Source organism: Geotrypetes seraphini, chromosome 14 (genome assembly GCF_902459505.1).
Source record: "Geotrypetes seraphini chromosome 14, aGeoSer1.1, whole genome shotgun sequence".
Classification (NCBI taxonomy): Eukaryota; Metazoa; Chordata; class Amphibia; order Gymnophiona; family Dermophiidae; genus Geotrypetes; species Geotrypetes seraphini.
Window position 1 is genome coordinate 3036521 of NC_047097.1, and position 17681 is coordinate 3054201.

Sequence of the window (17681 nt, forward strand, 5' to 3'; positions counted from 1 at the left end):
AGTTCTTTGGGAGCTACACATCTATCTTTAGGGGCAACAAAGCCTGCACAGCTCGTTTCAAGTTGTTATACCAGCAACCTTGCATACATGTCAGCTCCTCTCTTCCCCCTCTCCAGCCAGGAAAGAAATGACAGAAACAGCTTGTAGAATAAGATTTCCCTCTACACAAGTGAAGCTTCTCAGGGTGTCTTTAGTGCCAGATTCATCTTGTGATGCATGATACAGCCTGAGAAGGAATTATATATATATACACTGTATATTTGGGCAGAACTTCAAACTAATTCATGTTGCTGCCTGTCAACATGTGGGGGGTGCCAATTTTAGAGAGTCAGCTGGTCAATAGGAGGAGACTGCCACTTCCAAAAGAGAATTGTACCTCGGCAGGGAGGCTGTTCAGGAGAGAGGATCAGATTAGCCTTTATTTTCCTGGCAGTTCTTTGATGAGCAGTTGTAAGATTCTTATTCCAGCCTTAAGGTGGCCAAAACAGGGAAAAGAGAGAAAATGTTGAATCACCTCGGGGAAGGGAGATCTTATGGTGATTAGCACCATGCTTCGCAGAGAGGCATCGCTTTCAGAAATTACTCCCCTCCCCAGACTAAATATAATAGAAAGTTTTAAGCTTCTACTTAGGTAACCTTAGTCTCTCTCCTTGGGCATATAATATGCAATGGTTTTGTGACTTCAGTCCACTGGATCCAGGGTCTTCTTGATGAGGCCATGTTGAGCTTTCCCCACAGGGAACAGTATGCAGAGGAGGGAGGTCTTAAACCTCCCTACTTGGAGACTTGCAGGTCCCAGGTGGATCTACAGTTGGTGACTCTGGAGAAAGTGATGCTAGGAGTTCCCATATGTCCTGGTTCAAGCTAATTCAAAACAGGGCACAGTGCGCTTGGCTATGCTGCTCAGGGTTTCCATACCTGTCCTGGGGGAGCCCCTAGCTTGTCAGGTTTTCAGGTTGTCTCCTCCACTGCATGCAAATCTTTCATGACTATTCATCATGGATATCTTGAAAACCTGACTGGCTGGGGGTTTCCCCAGGACAGGTTTGGAAACTGCTACTCCCTATAGATCAACATTCTTTACAATCTCTACCACATTGTGCAGTTTTACTTTTCTAAGAGAGAATTTGCCGTCTAGAAAAATCCTAGAAGTACAGAGTCCAAAGGTGGTGGGGGTTTGTTTTTTTTTCTATTAAGAAATTACCCAAGGAATAGTTATTGTAAGCCTTTGCTCTTTATCTCCCCTCCTGGCATGGGTTATTTCAGAGGCTAGTGTTTAATATTCAAGCAGTTCTATTCCTCCCTTAGGAAAGTAGTTGGGACAATCCCTTTGTTCCAGGCTGATGTGTTCATGGAATGCTCCTTCACAGCAGCATTTAGTCTTCTTTCTGAGTAGTCGGACCCCACTTGGATTTGATATAGGCATTGACGGTGTTTGTATTGGGGCTCAAGATTCGATTCTCTGAAGTCATCGTGCATTTAACAATGGTATTAAACCATCGTTAAATGCACATATTTTACCTCCTGGGTATTAAAATGGCCTATCGCGGTCTTTTCCATGCTTTCTAGCAGCCTCCAATTATATTATGCAATTGTAGCACAATGAGGTAATTTAATATTAAAACTGTAGTATAACAGTCATTAATATAAAAATCACCTCTACTGGGTGATTATCAAAAAGGAACACCCCTCCATTTATGAGGAATCGGGGCCGATATTTATCGGCAGGGACTGAGCTGTTGTAGTCTTTCTTTCCTGTCAGTGCCTGAGTGCTGATTGGCTCAGGCACTGACAGGAAAATAAAGCAGCTCTCAGATCTCTACTATCCCGATTACTCATAAAAGTAGCCCAAAAATGTCTGGTCGCTTAGTGCCCCCTATCGTCATTGCCATCCCCCACCCCATGCGGAAGATCAGCAGGAGGGATGTGTACTTCCTGTTGCCGCAGGGTTGGGGACCCTCCCCTGACCACAAGCTCCCCCACCCCAACAACCTCAAGCCTGGTGGTATAATGGGCTGTCTCTCCCCTCGTACTTTTTTTTTTGTTTGTTTAGAACAGCAGCAGGAGGGAAGCTTCTTATTCTTTCCAGCCAGCAGGCCTCTTCAAAATGGCTCCAGGAAAGAGCCTAAAGCCCTAATTGGCCCAGTTGCCCAAGACTCCCCTCCTTTTGCAGCCATCTTAGGAATACAAACTTACCCTGTCTTCCATTTTATATAATTGACATCTATCTTACTATTCCCCTGTTATCCCAAAATTTATATAATATACACACAAAATTTAATCCTAACAAGTACTTTTTAATAGTTTCAGTCATATATAAAAAAAAAATTTTAAGAAGAATTTTAGATTTGCCATCTTGGGTCTCAGTGAGAATTAGTGATATGGTGTATATCATAAACAATAGCAGTAAGTGCACATAATGGGAAGAGCTCTTTGCCAGTGTTTTGCCATGGATGAAGAAACATTGGCAGTCATAGACTCACCAGAATAATTTTTCTATAATTGCTGCCTAAAGTAGTAGTATCTTGCACTGTGTGACTTGTCAGTAATCTAAAGCATCATTCTAATGAAAATCCTTTAAGTGTTCTTTCTTTTCTAGCTAGCAATTGATTATGGCATTAAATTCTTGGAAACCAGCGCAAAATCAAGCATAAATGTGGAAGAAGTAAGTTAACTTTTTATTTTGGTACCTTGTTTAATAGGGCTCTACAGTCTTGATGTTCTCTAAAATAGGTCATCAAATCACTTTTGGCCTCTTTGCATATAGCCTTGATGGAATAAGCAGCGCTATCCTTTAGCATAGTGGTTTACTTTTTATTTTCCTGTACTAACCTTATTCCCAATGTGTAAGGATTTTAGTATGGCAAAATCCACATTAAAACCATTTTGCTAAAAGGTCAATTGCCACGTATGGAAAACATGCATTGAATTTTGGGTGTTTTACTTCCCTTTAGTAGATGATCTTTACTTCAGTTTGGGGTCACTGAGGTGACGTGCAATGTTTCAACTTGGAGGCCTTGAGCCCAAGTGAGCTCAATTGCCACTATTTCATCCAGGTTGCCCCTGGTACAGGCAGATCCTAGAACAGAGAGCCTTTAATTCAGCTATAATACACCACTCTCCTGATGAGATCCATTATATTTACCTGGATTGGCCACCATAAGAACGGGATACTGGGCTTAATGGACCATTGGTCTGACCCAGTAAGGCTATTCGTATGTACTTATGTACCTGGTCCAGTAAGCATCCAGCAATGTCCTTGTCCCTTCATGAATGGCAGTGCATACCCCTTAGTGTGTAACTTTGCCAGGTGCCTCAGCCTGAAGTGCCCTGGTTTGCAGGTGATGGTTGCGGAGTCCAGCATACTAGTCTTTTTTAAAATGACTTTCAATGTACTGGGTGAGATTTGATATATCACCTTTCTGTGTCAGTCTTTGCTCACACACTGATAGAAAGTTACTTGTGATGCAGCAAACCGCTGTTACCATAGTAGCGTCTGCTGTTTTCTGTCATCATATGCTTTGAATGCCGCTGTAATACATTTGTTTTCTCAAGCTTCAGTTTGAACACATTTCTTCTGTTGGTTGAAAAACATTTCAGACCCCTACTTTTTTTGTTGTTGTTGTTGCTTCTGTAATTTGTTTGCCTTTAGTTTATTGCATTGGGAGTTTTTGGGGTTTTTGAGCATGTTCACTAGACTGTGCTCTTAAGCATAGAGAACAGATATACTGTATGAGGCCTCAGTCTTTTATATATTCTGTATACAACCCATTTTATGAGGTTTACAACATCAACTGGAAAAAAAAAAGCTGCAGTATATGAAATTTTGTGAAGAAAGATTGCAATTACAACTACCATAATGTTACAGTAATATAAATGGTGATGGCTATCTATTTTTATATTGTAAGTACTGTGTTTCCTCAAAAATAAGATACTGTCTTATATTAATTTGGGGCCCAGAAAAGGAACTAGATTTTCTTTTCAGGTAGGTCTTTTTTTCATGTACAATGATCATTTTCTCCCTTCCTCTCCTCCACCCCAATTTTTCCTATTTCCTTTCTCTCCCCCACATGTGCAGCATCTTTCCTCCCCTCATCCATCCCCTTGTGAAGTATCTTTCTATCCCTCCCTCCCATCCCTTGTGCAGCAGAACCCTTGCAGTTTCTATCCCGCCTTCCCATCACCCCATCCGAACCTTCAATCTCTCCCCCGAGACCAAAATACCTTGTAACAAATGGCAATGTTGGCATCTATCTAGACAGGCTGCTTCATGACTTTCTCCTGCCCGGGCGTTCCTCTGCTGCATCACTGATGATGTCATCAGCAATGCGGCACACGGAACGCCCCAACAAGAGAAGGCCCCGAAGCAGCCTGTCTAGATTGCTGCTGACGTTGCCATTTGTTACAAGGTATTTTGGTCTCGCGGTTGGCTGGGGAGAGATGGAAGGGTCAGCGGGGTGAAGGGGTGCACAGGGGAGGGGAGGTGGGGGCGGGGGGAAGCGCTGCTGCCGGTGACTAGTGCTAATTTTCGGGGATAGGGCTTATATTAAGACCTGCCCCGAAAATCATGCTAGGGCTTATTTTCAGAGTAGGTCTTATTTTCTGGGATACACGGTAGTAGTAGTAATTTTATTAAATTTTCTTCATTATAAATGGTGGTAGTCTAACATGGCAGATCACATGAACAAAGTTGCTTATAACAAGGTTAGACAGAAGGACAGTAATTGATTTTGCCAAGAGCACACAATGATTACTTAATAATATGTATTTGAAGACAGGAATTTAGGTCATTTTTTCTGATTTTTGTGCTTTTATTATGTTTCTCTATCTGAACTCAGTGTGGGACAGGCATGTGGGATCTCTTAAGGCAATGTTTCTCAACTTCTTCAAGCTAAGTACCCCCTAAGTCTAACAAATATCAACTGAGTACCCCTGCCCAAGCTCCACCCCTGACCCCACCCCCACAATAATAGTACTAATTGTAATGCAATTTCTTCCTTCCATCCATCCATTTATTTATTTATTTTTAAAATTTCTATAACGTTTTTTTCCAAGACGGTTTACAGAAAGTTACATTCATAAAATATTAAAACAAATCAGAACAAAGTAAGAACAAAACCAAACAGATTCAATCCTTACATAAGATCAATTATTCACAAAAATGCATCTACAAATAGTTGTGTTTTTTAACATTTTCCTGAATGAGTTCCTGTCAACATTTTTTTTAATTTGTCCAACAAGGCTATTGCACAACTTTACTCCAGCACATATAAAATTCATAGCATTCGTTTCCACATATTTAGGATTAGCCTTTGTTTTCAGCAATGTTTTCATATGCACACAATATAATCTTATTAATACATAATGATAACCACAAATTTATAAAAACACAGCACACTTCTTAACTTCATCCTATGCTCTCTCATTGCAGAGCTTCCTTTCAAATGAAAGAGACTTGACTCATGAGTATTTACATTACAGTACTCCCCCAATATTCACGGGGGTTCCGTTCTAGGAACCCCCGCGAATCTCAAAAAACCGCAAATACGGGTTTTTTTGGGGGGAGCCTGAAGAGGGCAGCAGGAGAGCAGCCGAAGCGCCGCGAGTACAGGAAATCACTCGTGGTATGCTCTGACTGCCTCTTCCTGCACTAAGTCAGGCCTTATCCAATCAGGAGCTGCGTGTCAAAGCCTTTATCTGCCATCATGTTTCTATGTCAACCTTTCAGCAATATCATTTATAAAAATGTTAAAAAGAACAGGCCTAAGAACAGAACCTTGAGGCATACCACTAGTAACATTCCTTTCCTCAGAGCGATCTCCACTGATCACTACCCTCTGTCGCCTTTCACTCAACCAGTTCTTGACCCAGCTCGTTACTTTGGGGCCTATCCCAAGGACACTCAGTTTATTTATTAGACGTCTGTGTGGAACACTGTCAAAAGCTTTGCTAAAATCTAAATACATCACATCTAGCGCACATCCTCTATTCAATTCTCTGGTCACCCAGTCAAAGAAATTAATCAGATTTGTCTGACAAGACCTACCTCTAGTGCAGTGATGGCTAACCTTTTTGAGCCCGAGTGCCCAAACTGCCGCACAAAACCAAAGAATTTCCTCAAAGTGCCAGCATGTCAATTAAACCTTAATAACAAGATTTTAGTATCTAAAAACTCTTTATAAAGTTGCCTGAACTATGTAACATCATTTTTAAAGGTTGGAATCTTTGTATTGTCAGAGAATCAATTTGATTCACAATCCTTTGGTTTTCATTTCAGTTTATTGGCAATTTATAATGTTTTAATGATTTCATTCAATTTAATGAATTTAGGAAGAATTTGATTCAGTTACACAAAATATTTTAAATGTATTATTCACATAACATGTCAAATGTATCCTGAGTAAAAAAAAAGATAAACTTCTTAAAACTGTTAACTGTGTCAAGACTCGGTGTGCATTCCCAAAGAGTCTATACATGTTTTTTTGTAAAATTTACAATCAAATTAGAAAATAATTAAATCATTACATTTCTAATAATATGATGTAAAGAAAACAAAAGAGCTTTCAATTAAACCAACCGTTTTTATTGGAAATTCCAGATTGGAATACAACAGGGCCATGTAAAGTCCCTTTTTTAAATAACATCTTTAAATAATATTTAAATAACTTAGAAAGTGTCTTAACTGCAAACTGAAAACACTGCTTCATGTAAACATATGCATTGGGCATGCTCTGAAAAAAATTAATGTGATTTTTGTTGTTGCATGCATGCTGATAACTTGTCAATCCTTGGCTCATAGTGCGTTAATTTCAGAGCAACACATGCAGCACTCATGTCATCCGTTAATCTGTTTCTAGCATCAGATTTTATATGATTCAAAGCCGAAAACAGCTGCTCACAAGCATAGGATAACCCAAACAAAGTAAGAAGAGCAATCCCAAGTGCTTTCATGGACTTAAAATTGTCTGGCAGAGAATTCCACGCTTTTAGGATTTCATTTTCAGAACTGCTAGCAGTGATTTCATTTGTCACCCTTTCACACTCAATACGTTCAAGAGCCGCACGCAGGTCATTGAATTTACTTTTCCAGATAGAGCTTTCTTGAAATTCCAGTAGCTCCATTTCCAAATTTTGAATATCCAACCACTGTAAGCAGGAAAGATCAAGATCTTCAAATGTGGACTTTTCTGGAGAAGTTATAAATGAAAGGGTTGTCTCCATCTTACGGAACTGAGAAAATCTTTTACTAAAATTCTCCTTTGCTTCGGCTACAATGGTGGAATATGCTTTGTGGATTTCCTGGTGTTTTTTATGACTGTCCACAAATGTAGAATTATTCAAATGTATTTTTAGGTTGGGAAAATATTTTAGCTGTCCACTCTCAAGGTCTTTTTCAAAAACATGCAATTTTCTCTCAAAAGCTTTGATGTCACTAAATATGCTTTCTGCTGTTTTTCCCATGCCTTGTAATTTTTTGTTTAGTACATTAAAGTGGTTAGTAAAATCTGTAAAGAACATGAGGTTGGTAAGCCAGGCCATGTTGGTGAGTTGAGGATAGTCTTCCCCCTTTTCGTTCATAAATAGCCTAACTTCTTCCAAGCAGGCCACAAATCTCTCTAACACTCGTCCTCTGCTCAGCCACCGGACATTATTGTACATCAGTAAAGTGTTATATTGTGCCTGAACCTCATCAAGAAGGGCTTGAAATTGTCGAAAATTAAGAGCACGCGCCATGATGAAGTTCACCATTTTTGTTACATCTTTGAGGACATCATCAAGTTTTTTGCTGCTTTCTTTGGCGCAGAGAGCCTCTTGATGTATTATACAGTGAAATTGAATCAGTGGATGTTTTGCTTCCTTAGCAAAGAAATGAATGAATCCTGATGTTGTCCCCACCATGCTAGGTGCTCCATCGCTAGTAACTGAAACTACTTTTTCTGGACTTATGTCTAGTGATGAAAAAGCCTCCATCACAGCATTGTGGATATCTATCCCTTGTGTTCTTCCAGGCAAAGACAGCAGTTTTACCAGCTCTTCTCTCATGATGTCACCAGTAGCATAACGCAAAATGAGCGCTAGTCTTGCATGGTTAGTAATATCTGTACTTTCATCCAAGCACATGGAGTAGAAGGGTGCTTTTTGTAAGTCGCAAGTAAGCTGTTGACTAACATCAATTGAGGTTTATTTTTCTCCGTTTATTTATGATTTTGTCAACTGTCCTGTTTTTGTGATGTTTTGAGTGAATGAACCCCTGCTTTAACTATTTACAACGTACATTGAGTTGAGATTGTTCTTTACAGACTAACATCAGCAGCCATTCGCAGAACCCTGTCTTTTGCAGTATTTCTGCTTAGCGGCATCTCAGAGATGCGCTGCACAATTTTATCCTTGTTTTGGAAATCATGGAAGAGTGAATTACTCCCAGCCAAAATTGCCTTTTTGATAAAATCTCCATCAGAGAGGGGCTTACCATGTTTTGCTATGCACAGTGAAATTTGAAAGCTGGCAACTGTAAGATGATAAGTTTTTGAAAGATAGTTGCTAAAACTAAGAGACTGGGAGTGATATTTCTTTAATTTTCCTACAAGGAACTCTTTTCTTTGAGCTAAACCAAGTACAGCAACACTGTTATGGTTGGTCTCAAAGTGACGTTTGACACTTGATGTGCAAGACACAACACTTTCATTACACATAATACACAATGCTTTCCCACTGCGTTCAATCACTCCATATGTACTCTGTCCAGGCCTCTTGGAATGGTCTTCCACTATCTGTTTTTGCTTTTTTTGCTGTATTCATTTTCTTTGTTCAAGACTTCAAGTCTATAAAAAGATAAAATTTGTATAATAAAAAAAATCTAATGAAGTGCTGTATACAAATCCGTCCCCATAAAAAAATATGTGATTGGGGAATTTTACTAATTGTAGACATCCGTTTTGGTCAAAAAATATACTGTCCGGGTGAAAACCGGACTTGTGCAACCTGAGTGTATGGGAAAAGGACTTTTATTTTTCATTATTGGAGCCTTTGTTATTTTATTATGATGTTTACAAAAGCACTGTGAAGGGCCACATATACACTTTACTGTTTTTTGCTATATTGAGTTTTCCATAAGGTACAGCGCAGAGGATTAGTGTGTTGGTTGTTCACAGAGAGCCCAGCCCTCCTCTCAGCTTACTGAACTTCTCTATGCAATCATCATAAGCAGCTTTTTTATTTCCTCGAATTTAGCATGTCCCCCATGGAAGATACAGAGGTTTTTACAGAGGAGCACATTATTAGACACATTAACTTCCCCCCATATCCTCACCTCTCTAGCATGGGAGCACTAGGAACTGTTCCTGATTACAGATGTCACATGTGGAGTCACACTACAGCCTCACTGAGTTCCTGTGACAGACTCAGTGTGAAGCTTCTCTTCCTCCCTCCACTTCCCCCTCACACACTGCCTGGCTCATAGGATACTAAGGGGAAGACAGGCAGGCTAAACATCCACTCACAGGACTGCAGCCAGCACAGGAGGATGGGCCGCGGCCCACCGGGACAATGCCCGGTCCTCCCAATGGCCAGTCCGGCCCTGTTGCCAGGTGAGCTGCAAAGCAGACACCAGCACACTCGCCTCCCGCCACGCCGCATATCTTAATTGCGGACTAGAGAGTTGCGCGGGGATAGAAATCCCACCCGTCCCTGCCAAAGTCTCACCCGTCCCTGTGAGGAATCCCTCCGTCCCCACCCGTCCCCGCGAGGAATGTCCTCCGTCCCCGTGAGGAATCCTCTCCGTCCCCGCCCGTCCCTATAAACTTCAGAAATAGTTATTTCATTTAATTATGCTACTGAATTAAAGGCTCTGGTAGAAACCCATTTACAAATAAGCAAAAAGACTTTATTAATTTGGAAATATTAATTGGGAAGAATACACACTTTGTAAACGGGTTTCTACCAGAGCCTCTTTTGTTTATAAATTTTTATCAACACAACTAATATACTACTTTATCCTGAAGCAAAAAAAAAAAGAAAAAAAGAAATAGAATTCTTTTCCTACCTTTGTTGCCTGGTTTCTGCTTTTCTCATGTTCTCATTCAGTTCCTTCCATCCACTGTCTCTCTTCCTTCTGCGTCTTCCATTTGCTCTGTTACTGTGCCTCTCCCTTTCTCCCCCCTTCCAAATTGGTCTGGCACCCATCTTCTTCCCTCCGCTCCCCCCATAGTCTGGCATCTCTGTCTTCTTCCCTGCCAGCGTCTTCTCCCCACTCTCTCTTCCCCATTTCCTTTCAGCGTCCTTCTCCCCCCCCATCTTCCCCATGTCCTGTCAGCATCCTTCTCCCCCCTCTGTCTTCCCCATGGCCTTTCAGCATCCTCCACCCCCCCACCCCCATCTTCCCCATGTCCTTTCAGCGTCCTTCTCCACCCCTTTGTCTTCCCCATGTGCTTTCAGCGTCCTTCTCCCCCTTCTGTCTTCCACAAATGCTTTCAGTGTCCTTCCCCCCCACCCCGTCTTCCCCATGGCCTTTCAGCGTCCTTCTTCACCCCTTTGTCTTCCCCAGTGCTTTCAGCGTCCTTCTCCCCCCTCCTTCTCTCCCGCCCCGGGTGCAGCACAGCCGGCCAGGTCCCCTTACTTTTGTGGCGCTTCCGCGACCGACAACAGCCCCGGTCTGACAAACCTCCCTGCCCTTAACCGCAAATCTAAATTTCCTTCTTACAGCTGCTGTAAGAAGGTAATTTAGATTCGCGGTTAAGGGCAGGGAGGTTTGTCGGACCAGGGCTGTTGTCGGTCGGTCGGGTTAGCTCCACAAAAGTAAGGGGACCTGGCCGGCTGTGCTGCACACGGGACGGGGCGGACCGCCCCCCTCCCTTGGTAGCTACTCGAGCCGCGAGGCTACTCCTCCTTACCTACCCTGCCTGCAGCACAGAGCCGAACGGAAGTCTTCCCAACGTCAGCGCAGACGTCGGAGGGAGGGAGGGCTTTGTTTACCGACGTCAGCGCTGACGTCGGGAAGACTTCAGTTCGGCTCTGTGCTGCAAGCAGAGCAGGTAGGGAGAAAAGCCGCGCGACTTAGTGCATCCAGCCCTGCAGAAACCCCGCGACCCTCGGAGGTGTCCCTACGGGATCCCCGCGACCCGTGCAGCTCTCTATTGCGGACCTTCCCGCGTGCCAGCTGCAAGGCCTTCGCGTGCCACAGGTTCGCCATCGCTGCTTTAGTGAATCCATGTTGCCTCCAGTCCTGTAATCCACAGGATTCCAGAAACTTGACCATTCTGTTTTAAAAGTGTTCCATTAATTTGCTTACCACAGAAGTCAGACTTACTGGCCTGTGATTCCCTACTTCTTCCTTCCACCTTTGTGGAGAGGGACCACATCCACCCTTCTCCAGTCCTCCAGACTCTAGAGGCTCATTGAAAAGGTCAGTCAGCGGAGCTACTAGAACTTCCCTAAGTTCCTTCAGCATTCTTGGATGTACACCATTGGGCCCCATCGCTGTGTCTACCTTTATTTTAGCTAGCTCCTCACGAACACAACACTCTGAAAATCGATCAGGGTCTATTACTCCTACATCTCCATCCCTATTCACGTTTGTCACCTCCACCCCTATTGGCAACATGTCTCCCTCTCTCTCTTTCACTGTTCATCTATCTTGAGAGATCCAGGCATCTCTCCCACTCCCTCTACTGCCACATCCAACATTTCTCCCCCCTCATCCCCTGGATCGTGTGCAGCATTTTTTTACCTCTGCCCACCAGTCCCATGCCCATTTCTCCTATCACCCCCATCCAGCACAATGTCACATCTCTCCCGCCATCACTATGTCCAACATTCCTCTCCCTTGCATCCCCTTCAAACTGTCCCTCTGTTCCCTCTCCACCTGCATAGCCAACATTTTCCCCTCTCATCCTTCTATTCCCCATGCAGCTCTATCTTACTCCTCTATGCCGATTTTCCTTTCTTTCTTTCCCCATGTGTACCATCTCTTTCCCTCTCACTCACACACTCGTGCCCAACAATTCTCCCTTTCTATTCCCTCCCTCCTATGTCCCAAGTTAGTGACCCCTCCCTTCCTTCTGTGTTCCAAGTTCGTGACCCCCCTGCCTTCCAGCCTTTCTCCCAAAATCATGCTCCTCCTATGTCCCAACACCCTCCTTCCCTTCTCCCCCCTTTCTTCCTTTGTCCCAGATCATATCCCCTCTCTCTCTTGCTTGAGCTGCACTCACTCCTTCTGCCTTCAGCAGCATTCGTTGCAGGGATGCTCAGGCAGCAATTCACATGCCGCAAGTGAATGGCCCACAAGCCTTCACTCTGACATTGGAGAGAAGGTTTCCAGGTCAGCTACCTGCAGTGTGTGAACCGCTGCCTGCATGTCCCTGCATTGAGTGCTGCTGAAGGCAGAAGGAGGTAACTGGGAACCCCCCTCCCCAGAAGGCTTTTCTCTGAGCTTTGACATCAGAGGGAAGCCCTCTGGGTTAGCTTCGGTGGAGAGGGGCGGGGGGGGAGAGAGGGATGCCCGGCAGCAGCTTCGACAGAGGGTAGAAGGCAGGAAGGAGGGATCTCCGGTAGCAGCTTCGGCAGGCAGGCAATATCCTCGGCGGCGGCCAGTGTCACATACCCCCAACAAGCTGCTCGTGTACCCCTAAGAGTACTCATACCATGTTGAGAAACACTGTCTTAAGGGAATAGTAGGTGATAGGTAAACAGGATAGGCCATATGGTCTATATATTCCATCACTTTCTATGTTTCTAAATTTGAACATTTTCTTTTTTTATTGTAGGCATTTTTTACTCTTGGACGAGATATAATGGCAAAACTCAACAGAAAAATGGTTTGTCTCTTCATTATATATATATATATTTTTTTAAAAATTTTTTTTTTTTTTTTTAATAATAATTTTTATATTCCGCATGTCCTACAAATTCTATGTAGATTACAAATTCAGATATTCAAACATTTTCCCCTAACTGTCCCAGTGGGCTTCTACTCTAACTAATGTACCTAGGGCAGGGGTAGGCAATTCCGGTCCCCGAGAGCCGGAGCCAGGTCAGGTTTTCAGGATATCCACAATGAATATGTATGAGATGGATTTGCATGCACTGCCTCCTTGAGATACAAATCTATCTCATGAATATTTATTGTGGATATCCTGAAAACCTGACCTGGCTCCGGCTCTCGAGGACCGGAATTGCCTACCCCTGACCTGGGGTAATGGGGATTAAGTGACTTGCCCAGGGTCAGTGCGGAATTGGAACCCACAACATCAGGGTGCCAAGGCTGTTGCTCTAACCATTGCACCACACGCTCACACTCCTGCCAATATACAGTGCATCTGAGCACAGAACTTGAGGTAAGAGAATCTACAGATGCACAGTTCAGTTTGAAGATATTCTCTCCAGTGTGTGACAAGTCAAGCTTGGTGAAGAATTTAGTTTACATTCTGAAAAATCTGATGAGTGTTTTGCTTGTGTCTCAGTAAACAGTTTTTTAGCTTGTCTTTCTCCTAAATTTTTTTTTTCTCTTTTAAGAATGACAGCAGTTCATCAGGAGCAGGAGGGCCAGTGAAAATTACTGAAAATCGCTCAAAGAAGAGTAGCTTTTTTCGCTGCACGCTGCTTTGATGAACTCCTAGTAATAGACTGCAGCAAACCTTGGGAAAAAAACTTTTTGGCTTCTCTGAAAGCACACCATTTGCAAAGCTTCAGAGAATCGAGATCATCCAGCTGCTGCTGAGAGCTCCCTGGGTCTGGACTTAAATCGAATAAATCCACAGTAGATTGGCTCCTTTTCACAAAGCATAGAAGCAATGAAGTGGAGAATAATGCAGAAGTTAACTTTTTTTCCTTGATTATTTTGTTTTACCTGCTGCAGAAGCTGCTAATTTCTTTAAACTTTGCACATCAGTTTTAGCCTTTTATTATTACGGCACAACCTTACTTTTTGCATTTGCACATTTTTTAATTTTGCCTTTTAAACATGAAGTAGTGTCTCGTTTACAAATCTGTGCATTTCATTTTACATATTTACAAAGATTAATAAGTAAAATAGTGATATAAAGGAAAAGCAGCCCTTGTGCACCTTCCAGTATATTTGTCTGCTCATATAGGGAATAACAGGCGTGGTGCTATTTGTTTCAGTATTAAGGATGGTGGTGGGTGGGTGCGGGTGTGTCTTTGTATTTAAACAACCAAACATGTTTATTTACGTGTAGTGATAGTTGTGGCTGGTGAATCAAAAAGTAGATTGTATGACCAGCTCTGTATCCCCTGCAGTTCCTCTCTCCCTCCCATACCCCTCTCCACTCTTCTCTATTGCTCCCTGACCTCTTCTATTTGTTCTCCATCTTTCTGCTACCTTTTCTGTCTCCAATCTCTATTTTGATACCTAATCTCATTGTACCACATGAGCTACCATGGTAGATTTGTACATTTCTAGTTAATTTATTCTTGTTTTTAAAGAGTTTGGTTGAATTGTTTTGAATTTTACTTATTAATAGAATTTTCAGCCCCAACTATTTTTTTTAAATGGTCCTAGGGGTGCTGTCACTTCAGTGGTGTCCTAAGACCACAAAATTATGTTTAAACTTATCCTTTCCACTTTTGTTGCTCATTTCTAAGAGCTTTTCCTTTTCGCAGTAAAGTTGGCCCCTTAACTTCAGATGATCACATGATGATCTTTCCTTAAACACCTTTTTCTCATGTGCTAAGAATTAAACATGTTCTGTTGTCACTATTATTTCAAGTCTTTCTGGGGATAATGGTTCTTAACAAAGTATCTTTTTCCAAAAGCAAAGCAATGCACAAGGACTTGATCATCAACTTCGCTTCTATAGCAATATTAATGAAATGATTTAGAATTCTGTAATTCTGGTTGTTGAATAGTTTTACTTAAAACTGGTACTCTGCTTTTACTAGCCTACTTGGTTGAAATTACTTTAGCTAAGCATTACCATTACTATACTTTTTTTTGTCCTGTACATAGTTAAAATAGGTACATCATAGAAAAGCAATAAATTCAGTGTAGATGTTAGTTTGATGTACCAGACTTAGTGGAATCCTGACTACAAAGTTGTCAAGTATTTTGGCTGTGAACAGGACAGTGGTATTAAACTGACATTAAATTAGTATATCTTATTCTAAGAGTCCTCTCCTTAACTGGTTCCACTAGAAATGGCTTGATTATGTTTGCAATAATCCTATTACTGCTGATAAAATTATTTATGCAAATTGTTTAACATCAAACAAGTTCATCTATCTTCTGTCACATAATTGAATGTGTAAAAAAGCCAGCAACAAAGTCTATCTTTCTGACATCTTGGGTTGGCCATTCTTATGGCCAATTTTTTCTTTTGCTACTATATTTCCTTGAAAATAAGACCTACCCCGAAAATAAGCCCTAGTTATATCTACCCCAGAAGCCTAACCCGAATATACCTGGATTCGCCAGCAGCAGTGCTTCCCCCCTCACCGCCGCACAGCCAAACCCCCGTTGACCCTCCCATCTTTCCATCTCTCCCTCCCACTGCAGAGACTAACATACCTCCTTCCTAACAGCAGCATCGCAGCATTCTAAACAGGCTGTGTCATGGTCTTCTCCCGCCGGTGATTCCCTCTGCCGCATCACTGATGTCATCAGCAACGCGGCACAGGGAAGGCCCCGGCGGGAGAAGGCCATGAAGCAGCCTGCAGCCTGTTTAGAATGCTGCCGACGCTGCTGTTAGGAGGGAGGAGGGTCGGCAGGGTATGGATGAGAGGGAGAGATTGAAACATAAGAAGGTCAGCGGGGGTTTGACTGTGCAGGGGGGGATGGGAGGGAGGGATAGAAAGATGCTGTGCAAGGGTTCTGCTGCACAGGAAGATGGGAGGGATAGAAAGATGCTGCAGAGGGAAGTAACAAGAGGATGGGTGAGAGGGGGAGGAAAGATGCTGCACATGTGGGGAAAAGGAAAGAGGAAGAATTGGGGTGAAGGAGAGGAAGGGAGAGCTGATCATTGTACATGAAAAAATAAGACCTAGACTGAAAATAAGCCCTAGTGAATTTTTTGGACCCAAAATTAAGATAAAGACATTTTCGGGGAAACACAGTATTTGTTTTTGAAAAGAATATTTTAAGACTTGCATCATATAGTGTTTTTCATCTGTTTTTACTTATAGAGACTCATTTTCAACGCTTGATACTTTGTGTATCAAGTGCTTTGATAATGAGCCCCTTAGGTAGGCAAAACCTGCAAAACTATAGCTAAGAGGTGGTTACCCACTGAGTAGAAGCTGGAATGGCTGAAACTGCTTCAAAATAGGAAACTTTTTTTTATCTGCCTGGAACTTCGTGCTGCTTTAGGCTTCCAGCGCAATCACAGCCATACCCTACTGAGCTGCTACCAGGAGCCTTCATACTGTCGTGTGTTCTCCCCAAATTTTAACCCACTCTGTCTAGCCCAAACGATGCAGTGACAAACTTTTTGTCCATGGACCACAAGCCTTGGCTCCTTCCTAAAACTGGTTTGTGTTCACCATGTCACCCTGGGTCTGACTGATATGTGTCACTGCAGTGTAACTGTGAAGATTGCCCATTTTGTCCTCGCTGACAGTCCTTATGCAGAAACTAGATTAGAGAATCAAATATTAAGCTTCCACATGACAGCACATAGCACTGCCACTCTGACAAAAACAGTTCTAGTTCAATGTGTCTAGTAATCCTGAACAATAGGGTTATGCCCCTGAATCTGCAGGTTGCTTGCAGAATGCTGTCAATCATCTTTGAACTTCACCTGCCCCCTCAGTTTTCTTTTCTGCTAGAAGTTGCTCAGAAGTGGTGTTCTGCTCTGCTCTGCTTTTTTAAATTATTTTCAGGGGTTTTTTTTCAGTGACTAGCTGGAGGCTTGATGTCCAAAGTTTTCATTTTTTGGGACCTCTTCCTGGGAGAAGAATGCAGACTTGCGCTGCAGAAGTCTAATGCTAACAGGATCAGCCCTTGGGGATACCTAACTAGCTAGCCTGCTTTTGTATTGTTTTGAGCTCAGGGGGTTGTCCTCTGCATAGCTGCTCGCATCCCTAATTTCTCAGGAGCTTGAGCGCAGGTTGTTTGGCTCCTTCCTGGCTTTGGCCAGGATTAATAGTGGGCTGGCTGCATGGTCTTCTCCCCTTCGAGGTGTTAGGATTTCCAGGAGTTGAGGTTCAGTCCAACATCGCTCCAATTGACAGCCTGAAAACCAAGTTTGTCCTGTGAATTTGTGAGGCAAAGTTCTTCTCCATTTGTTCCAGCTATACTCTTAAGCTGAAGCGGGCTGGCACATGGCACAGTAAGTAAGGCTATTATAGCCAATGGGGAAAATCAGGTTGGGTGTCTCAAAAATGAAATTTGAAGGTTTCTGCAGCTAAAGCTAAAATTCCCCACCACTAAAACCCCTTGCCTTGCATTTTTTATACTTCAGGGGAGTCCCCACAGGCCCTTTTTGGTGCTATTTTGCTGGCAGCAGCCATCTTTGATTTAAATGATCTTTTCTAAAGTCTCTATCTGCCTCAAAACCTCTCTATTTTACTTAAACTCGATAGGGATGGAGCCCTCTCAGGCTTTCCGACCCCTATATCATACCAGGTGTGTGCTGAATGGCCAGCCAAGGAGTGTCTTATGTCTATGTTTAGAGAGGGGTGGGCCTTGAGCTCGGCCTCCTCTGAGTCCTCCAGGGCTGGGGATTCACAGG

The 17681-nt window shown here is 42.8% G+C and overlaps 1 protein-coding gene across 1 annotated transcript in view; it reads left to right on the forward strand.

Annotated features, from left to right (window-relative positions):
- RAB8B (RAB8B, member RAS oncogene family) overlaps positions 1-15114 on the forward strand; it is an 87652-nt gene extending 72538 nt beyond the window's left edge. The window contains exons 6-8 of the mRNA XM_033920898.1: positions 2600-2665; positions 12762-12812; positions 13510-15114. Coding sequence (XP_033776789.1) covers positions 2600-2665; positions 12762-12812; positions 13510-13602 — 210 coding nt within the window. The 3' untranslated portion in view covers positions 13603-15114. The remainder of the gene's footprint in view (positions 1-2599; positions 2666-12761; positions 12813-13509) is intronic.
- The last annotated feature ends 2567 nt before the right edge of the window (positions 15115-17681 follow it).